We start from the raw sequence: 9,030 nt of genomic DNA, 5'->3' as shown, positions 1-9,030 counted from the left end.
TAATGAAAAAGGTTGACATGAGTTTTTGAAGATTTATTTCATTTTTTGAATGTTTTCATATTCATTGTCATGTGTCAACATGGACACCAATGAAGTGGCACACTTATGTCAACATTTACATGTGTTGACCTTTCTGTGTTGATTTTTTCTTGTGGCGATTCGCGTCACACCCCCCCGCAACCCCCCCTCCCGCGATTCACGGCACCCCCCGTGACCCCCCACCTCTCGCAATTCGCGGCAACCCCCCACCGGAACCCCTGTGAACCCCGCCCTCCCGCGATTCGCGGCACCCACCCCCGCGACCCCCCCTCCCGCAATTCGCGGCACCCCCCCGTGATTCGCGGCAGCTCCAGAATTAAATTGCACATGGAAAACACTGACATGGCTATGGTCGACAATGAAAAAGGTTGACATGAGTTTTTGAAGTTTTTTTGTCATTTTTTGAATATTTTCATATTCATTCTCATGTGTCGACATGGACACCAATGAAGTGCCACACTTATGTCAACATTTACATGTGTTGACCTTTCTGTGTTGATTTTTTTCTTGTGGCGATTCGCGTCACACCCCCCGCAACCCCCCCTCCGGCGATTCGCGGCACCCCCCCGCGACCCCCCCCCTCCCGCAATTCGCGGCAACCCCCCACCGGAACCCCCATGAACCCCGCTCTCCCGCGATTCGCGGTACCCACCCCCCGCGATTCGCGGCAGCCCCAGGATTAAATGGCACATGCAAAACACTGGCACGGCTATGGTCGACAATGAAAAAGGTTGACATGAGTTTTTGAAGATTTATTTAATTTTTTGAATGTTTTCATATTCATTGTCATGTGTCAACATGGACACCAATGAAGTGGCACACTTATGTCAACATTTACATGTGTTGACCTTTCTGTGTTGATTTTTTCTTGTGGCGATTCGCGTCACACCCCCCCGCAACCCCCCCTCCCGCGATTCGCGGCACCCCCCGTGACCCCCCACCTCTCGCAATTCGCGGCAACCCCCCACCGGAACCCTGTGAACCCCGCCCTCCCGCGATTCGCGGCACCCAACCCCGCGACCCCCCCCCCTCCCGCAATTCGCGGCACCCCCCCGCGATTCGCGGCAGCTCCAGAATTAAATTGCACATGGAAAACACTGACATGGCTATGGTCGACAATGAAAAAGGTTGACATGAGTTTTTGAAGTTTTTTTTTTCATTTTTTTAATCATGTTTTCATATTCATTCTCATGTGTCGACATGGACACCAGTGAAGTGCCACACTTATGTCAACATTTACATGTGTTGACCTTTCTGTGTTGATTTTTTCTTGTGGCGATTCGCGTCACACCCCCCACCCCCCCGCAACCCCCACTCCCACGATTCACGGCACACACACACCCCCCCGCGATTCTCGGCACCCCACCCCGTGACCCCCCCTCCCGTGATTCACGGCACACCCCCCGCGACCCCCCCTACCATGATTCGCCGCAACCCCCGCCCCCGTAACCCCCCTCCCGCGATTTGCGGCAACCCACCCCGCGACCCCCCTCCCGCGATTCTCTGCAATCCCTCCCCTCCCGCGATTCGCAGCATCCACCCCCCCCACAACCCCCCCTCCTGCAATTCGCGGCACCCCCCGCGACCCCCCCTCCTGCAATTCGCGGCACCCTCCGCGACCCCCCCTCCCGCGATTCGCGGACACCTAAGTTGCAATACAGGGCATATTTCATACAATTCTAACCATATTTCTCATATACAAACGTTCACAAATTAAGGGGGCGCAGCCCCTTACGACGGTGTGAAGAGCGCCCGTAAGGCGCGATGAATCACCTAGTATATATATATTTATATATATATATTTATATACATATATCCTTGTTTTGGGGGATGATTTCCCAGCTCTCACAGATAGTGGATAAGATTTACGACCATGGGGCAAATCTATCTCCCCACCCCTGAAATTGAGCCTTCCAGTTTAATATCAGGGGCCAATATTGGCCGCCACACGATGCATTTACTGTCTGGCTGGGATAGGTAAAAAAAATTGTAACCTATCTACTTCAGAGTTCAGATTTCTTGCAGCAAGGTAGTGTATTGGTGCCTTTAGAGATGTCAGATATGTGCCCCCCCCCCCCCCCTACATTATTCTCGGCAATAAAATCTGACAGTCACCCACAAATCTGTACATTTTTGCCTTGTTTTGGTGGTGTCAGGGCCATGGCCAGAGTAACAATGAGGCGGATGGGACTACTGCTCCAGGCCCCCTCTCAAAAATAGGCCCATTGGCATGACAGCATGATGACGATGACCAGTCCCATGCTGGCTCCCCGGTCATTTATACAGTGTTAAAATTGTATCTGTATTTTACTAAATATTATGCAATGTGTCTTTTTTTACATATTTGGGGAGATAATGGGACTGACATAGGGCGTGTACTAAAAAAGGAGGCAGGATGAGGGTGTGGTGGTCGCGGTGGTGTCATTTTAGCTACGCCCCCGTTTTACAATGCCGGTATACCGGGAGTCTTGCCGGTCCTTTTGGGAGTCCTCCCGAATTTCAGAAACCTCACGGCCATTTTGGGAGTTTGTCCAAAAGTTACCAGGAAATGGTCCGAACCAGGGACGGACTTCGACTGTACAAGTGTCGTTGCCTAGTAGCGGTTCGCACAAGCTGCCAAAAGAGGGTGTGGACACAGTTCGCCCTTTGACTCGTGATGCCGAGCACTGGGAGGCTGCGCTGATTGGCCAGCCCATCTCTCTGTTTGACTGGACTGGCCCATCAGACCAAAGGTCCTTCTGCCATTTTCCAGAAGTGCCAGGTGGGCAGTCCGGCCCTGCTCCGAACACTAGCAACAACTGAATTGAGTTGATTGGAAATGTCCGGTGTTTCTGTGCTGGAAAGGCTCCTTTGCAATGGAGAATACAGAAAATATAAATGTTTGTTATTTATGAGGGCTATTAAGCATATGGAATTAGATTTGACCCAAACTTGATGCCGCAGGTAACCTCCCCGACTCCCCAGCGGTTCAGTCAGACTCCCGGATAGCGGGTTAGCCAATGAAGCAGTGGGCTCCGGAATCATGGCTCACTTGCATCCCTTAGTCCTATTCGCCCCCGGTTCATACTGAAGTCTGCATTTATGACTGGACAACTCTGGCTATTTCATTAAAGATTGCACATATTCCGGGCACACGACTGGGTTCGCCTGTTTGACAGCGGCTTTAAACAAGGATTTTGATGTATGATAAAATGGATTTTCGGCTTAATCAACGAGCACTAAATTAGAAACGAGTCAGGGACAGACCAACAATAGCTAAACCTGAGGAAATGTTTAGGACAGATGACCCTTCATTTGCAATATCCCCCCCCTCTCCCCCCAACCAGCTGCTCTGTCTGTGCATCTTTCGTTGTGTCCGATTAGAAAACAAATCCTTCATGGAAACTTAATGGATTCCATTTTTTTTCTCTCTGTCTAGATAAAATTGCTTTCGAGGCAGCTGCCTGGAAATTGAAGTCTGATGAATTGTATATTTAGGTTCTGTAATGAGAACATTCTGTCAGTATCCATGTGTGTGACCAGGGTAGGATCAGGTGTACACAGAAAGCAGGAGCACCGGGGACACAATGACGTATTAAGATGCATACGCTGATTATCAGGAACACTCTTTACTAAATATGCTGGAGCTGTCTAATTTAAATTAATGGACACCTGTCCTCCAGGCACACACACATAGCGGGCGGCCATTTTGTGTGCTAAGCAAGTATTAATGGGCAGACTATCAGTTCACTGACATTACTGAGGTAGAAATGTTGTGCGATGAACTAATATTCATGAGGAGACTATCTGTTATCGCTATTAGTGACCTCACTGAGGCAGCCATTTTGTGTGTTAAAACCAGAACTTTTAAGAAGGCAGCAAAGCAATTCACAATACACCAGTGACATCACTACGAGTCATCTGGTGTACTGAACCTGTATATATATATATATATATATATATATATATATATATATATATATATATAGACAGCCTACAAATTCATTATGAGCCAGTGCCTTCATTGAGGCGGCCATTTTGTGTGCTAAAAGCGTAGGAGGCAGCCTATCATTTTACTAAAAAGCAATGATGTCACTGAGGAAGCCATTTTGTGTGCCACCAGGCATGAAAAGTCAGCCTTTCAATTTTCTACAAACTAGGGGCACGTTACTAAAAGGCAAGGTTATAGAAGTGAAGATGTTGCCCATAGCAGCCAATCAGATTCCAGCTATTATCTTTTAGAAGGTGTAAGATAAATGTTTAGTAGAATCGAATTGGTGGTTATGGGCAACATTTTATCTTCTTTAAATCTGCACTTTAATAAATATACCCCACTGTGTCATCGCTGAGGAACCATTTTGCATGTTCAATCAATATGCATGAGGTGGCAGCCTATCAATTTACTATGAGCCAGTGACATCACTGAGGCAGCCATGTTGTGCACTTAGCCAGTATTCCCAAGAAGGCAGCCTATCAATTTACTATGAGCCAGTGACATCACTGAGGCAGCCATGTTGTGCACTTAGCCAGTATTCCCAAGAAGGCAGCCTATTAATTTACTATGAGCCAGTGACATCACTGAGGAAGCCATGTTGTGCACTTGGCCAGTATTCCCAAGAAGGCAGCCTATCAATTTACTATGAGCCAGTGACATCACTGAGGCAGCCATGTTGTGCACTTGGCCAGTATTCCCAAGAAGTCAGCCTATCAATTTACTATGAGCCAGTGACATCACTGAGGCAGCCATGTTGTGCACTTAGCCAGTATTCCCAAGAAGGAGGCAGCCTATACATTTACTATGAACCAGTGACATCATTTAGGTGAATTATAAAAAAATTTAAATTGGTGATCCTCTCACATAAAGTGCAATGTTAAGCTAGTCAGTGTTATGGGCAACAAATGGTATATACACCAGTGATTCTAACCCTTGTGTATTTGTTAAGTTCTTGCTTTTGGGTTTATTTTTTTATTTTTATTGTGTTGCTGACCTATTGCTTTTTTGTTATACCATAGGAAAGCCATTTCCCGCTCTGGACTTCAGCACCTGGCCCCTGTGCACTGCCCAAGCCTTTCCATCTCAAATGGACCACTGAAGGAGCCTCGGACCAGCCTCGACTGGACTGTAAGGTCTTTTTGTTTTATTGGGGTCTGGCGCATTAATGTAAACTTCAGCATGTACTGTAAAAGTTGTTTTTTTCTATCATGATACTGCGCTTCTATAGTTGCATAGTAAATTTTGCTCTATAGATTTTGTCACACAATAGCTTTGGTGATTTGTGACCAGTGTGGTGTATTTGAAGCGCACTTTCTATTGTTTTTTTTTCTGAAAAGATTTATTCACCTCAGTGGTGGCAGCCATTTTGTGGCCTGAAGCCATATTTCTGAGAATGCGGCCTATGGTTTTGCTAGGAATCGGTGACGCCTATTGTAAAGCTGGCCTCCCAGACAGTCGGATTCACGGCTGTTTTTCGACCCGTTACGAATGTATCTTGACAGTCAATATTCAATGTTCCCACTGTTGAGTGTCGTTTTATCAGAAACGACAGCTAAATTGTCGTAATCGGCAGTGAATTCGACAATTAGCGGCCGTTTCTGACAATTCAGATTCGACTTTGAATATAGGCGATAGGTTTCCAAGTACATCATAAAGTGCATATACTTTGGGTATATGAATGGAATTTTTGAAACATTACTACCCTAGAGGTGGAATTTTTGAGCTCGCCAGTGGGCAGGGATAATGGTGATAACTGTCCTGCTGTTTGCTGTGCAGGAGAACGCAGTGAACGGCGAGCACCTCTGGCAGGAGACTAATGTATCGGGGGACCTGTGTTATCTGGGAGAGGAGAACTGTCAAGTCAAATTTTCGGTGAGTACAGGTTGTAATTATATAATTAAAATAGTGTTTATGGTGCATTATATAACAACCCACCGGGTAGTACATTTCATAGGCCTTCTGCAAGTTCAACAATGATTTAAGGGGCGAGAATTAGTGGGTTTAACGTTTTTGAGAAAATGCGATTTTTTCTCAAATCGCCCTATATTGCCGTTTTTTATTATCGCATTTTTGCCGCGAATTTGCATATTTAATGAGGTGTGTATTCCGGCATGAAAAGTGCGAGAAAGTGCGATAAAGGGCGATTTTCGGAATGAAAAAGTGCAAATTTTTAGTCATGAAAAGGTGTGATTTGATTTTGGTGAAATGTGCGATTTTGTGATTAAAAAAAAAAAATGGCGTGAGGTCCCCCCTCCTGTACATAACCAGCCCCGGGCTCATTGAGCCGGACCTGGTTCCAAAAATACGGGGGACAAAAAGCGTAGGGGACCCCCGTATTTCTGAAACCAGCCCCGGACTCTTGGACCGGTCCTGGTTCCAAAAATACGGGGGTCAAAAAATATGGGGTCCCCCGTATTTTGAAACCAGCACCGGGCTCTAACAGCCCGCAGTGTCATGCCACAGCCGGGGGACACTTTTTACATAAGGTCCCTGGAGGAGTGGGGACCCCCCCAATAAAGGGGTCCCCCCCCCAGGCTTCACCCGTCCAGGGCTGAAGCCCGGGCCGTCACCGGCGTCCCTGGCCATTGGATGCCGGCCTGATAGGGTTAAACTCTATCTAAATCTAAATCGCCAAAAACCAAACATGGACCTCTAATAAATGTCACCCAAGGTGTCTATTTACTAAGACTTGCATGGAGATAAAGTAGACGAAGATATTGCACCAGCCAGTCAGCTCCTAGCTGTCATGTTGCAGGCTGTTTTAAAAAAATGAAAGTTAAGAGCCGGTTGGTTGGAACTTTGCAGTAGATGTATTAAGCCCAGTGAAGTGATAAAGTAGATTCTCATAACTGCCATTTTCAAACCCAGCCTATAACATGGCAGCTGGGAGCTGATTGGCTGGTGCATTATCACCGGCCACTTTATCACTTCACCAGCCTTAATGAATCGGCCCCTTTAATTTGGTTATCTTTGGACCTTATTCTGGTTGACACAGTAAGCTGTGAAGCTCGCAGTTTACCGAGTCCCAGAGGGCACGCCCCGCCGACTCCTTTCACCTGCTATCCAGGTGCGACACCCTGGCCCCGCTACCCCCCCCCCCATCCGCACTGTCCCGTGCATAGTCGTCGAGTCCATTCGCCCAGGGACCCTGCACATGCGCATACATCAGAATGCCCATAAGCAGATGGAAAACATCGCTCCCACATCGTTCCCCACGTGCGAACGCTCGAGGGAGCGATTCATTCAGAATGACCCCCTTTATCTCCATCCAAGACACCTGAAATAGTTTGCAGTGTAGAACAGTTAACTTGTATTTACATCCCAATCAATCATTGTTAGAGTCTGTCCTCTATTTCCAAGAGCAGGTGGCCACAGTTGCAGTTTAGGAGGGGTGATCTATGCGCCCGTTTTAACCCTGCGCATTGGCTTAAGAGAATAAGGGAGAGTGAAGAAAATGGAGAGTGATAAACAACCAGCCAATCAACTCCTACCTGTCATTTTTCAAACCCAGCCTGTGACATGACAGGTAAGAGCTGATTGGCTGGCTGTTTATCACTCACCATTGTATCACTTTTTTAAGCTTGATACATGTGGCCCCGAGTTTGTTTTTATGTGAGTCAGAGATGACAGGCGGAAACCTTGTTTGTATATTTCTAATATTTGTCCCAAAATACTTCATCCTCAGCGTAACCCTGCCTCAGTCTTCCTCTAAGTTTGCGATCTTCTGTCTCCCGCTCATCCCTCCCAGCTTATGAACTGACTAGCCCCCCAATACCCAGCGGCAGATTTTTAGGCAGTTGCTATGGCGATGTGGGTTGCCATGGAGAATAATTAGTGTGTATGAGTTTGGCCCTCTCCCCCTGCGGAGGGGACCTGCCGTATTGTCTGATATGTCTGTGGACGGTGGCGCTGAGATGGGAGTACATTCCCCAAACGTCAGGTTTCATCTGGGTCCCCGGAGATGTCAATTACCAAGAGAGCGACTGGTTTTATTTCCTTGTGCTTTCATTAATTAGCTTCTGAGAAAAATGAAGACAGTCTAATAACCTTTATTTCTAATGAAAGTTATAAAACATTTCCTTTTCCGCTGACAAGCTAAAAAGAAACGAAATTGCACCAAAAGGTCACTGAAGTGTAAATAAAACATATCGTCGTGGCAACAGCTGCGGAAAGCTTATTTGAAGAGTTATGTCATCTAGTTTAATTTGTTTTAGGTAACTTGCCGTGTTTATTGAGTTTTAATGGTTCTGAAGGCATTGAAACCTTCCATAGTGTTTTACCGGATCATATTGAGCCTTATTTAAAGGCAGGGGGCGGGATGTACTAAAGGGAAAATGCGGTAAAATGGGGGTTTTACCGCATTTTCCTATGTACCATTACCCGTCCGCCCCATCTTTGCCAGGCAGGGGTGGCGATACCCTATAGAAGCCTATGGGCTTCTATCGCTGCCCACCGCCCTTGCGACCCCCCCTCCCGTCCTCCATCAATCTCCTCCTCTTCCAGCAGGTGTCACAGCCGGGAGGACATCCGGCTGCAGGGGGGAGGAGGAGACACCGGGGACACTGACAGCCGCCGGGATGTGACGGAGACCCCCGCACACCACATTACAGGTATCGCGGGGGTCTCCGTCACCGCACCCCGATGCTAGCCGTATATGTTAGTACATATGCGGTAGCATCGCGGCGGCTGGGCGGCGATGTATATTAATACATCCTTCCCAGGGTGAGATCCATGGGTCACACATTAAACAGGTAGCGCCGCAGGTGATTGGACGCTGCGTCGCCAGGCCACTAATATGTGATAGGAGGCACCTACTTGTATTAGGCGCCCCCTGCTGCATTACCATATTACTGCATCGCTGCTGCTTACCTGTAAGCAGCAGAGAGTGCATCTCCAACCACGTCTGAATCAAGCTCCAGTGAGCGACGAGACCTAGGCCACAGTGGGTGTGTAGTCGCAATAAGTGGGTGTGGCTCTCCAGCTTTTGATGCATGATGGAACTTGTAGTTTCACAACAG

At 47.4% G+C, this 9,030-nt stretch overlaps 1 protein-coding gene across 7 annotated transcripts in view; it reads left to right on the top strand.

Moving 5' to 3' along the window:
- The window catches only part of DGKI (diacylglycerol kinase iota), a 214,671-nt gene that overhangs the window by 73,701 nt on the left and 131,940 nt on the right, over positions 1 to 9,030 (top strand). For all 7 annotated transcript variants that reach the window (XM_083181180.1, XM_083181182.1, XM_083181181.1 and 4 more), the window contains exons 2-3: positions 5,032 to 5,140; positions 5,789 to 5,884. In XM_083181180.1, the coding sequence (XP_083037306.1) occupies positions 5,032 to 5,140; positions 5,789 to 5,884 (205 nt within the window). The remainder of the gene's footprint in view (positions 1 to 5,031; positions 5,141 to 5,788; positions 5,885 to 9,030) is intronic.

The sequence above is a fragment of the Crinia signifera genome, chromosome 4 (assembly GCF_055691185.1).
Source record: "Crinia signifera chromosome 4, ASM5569118v1, whole genome shotgun sequence".
In the NCBI taxonomy this organism is placed as follows: domain Eukaryota; kingdom Metazoa; phylum Chordata; class Amphibia; order Anura; family Myobatrachidae; genus Crinia; species Crinia signifera.
This window is presented reverse-complemented; position numbering and strand designations above follow the sequence as displayed.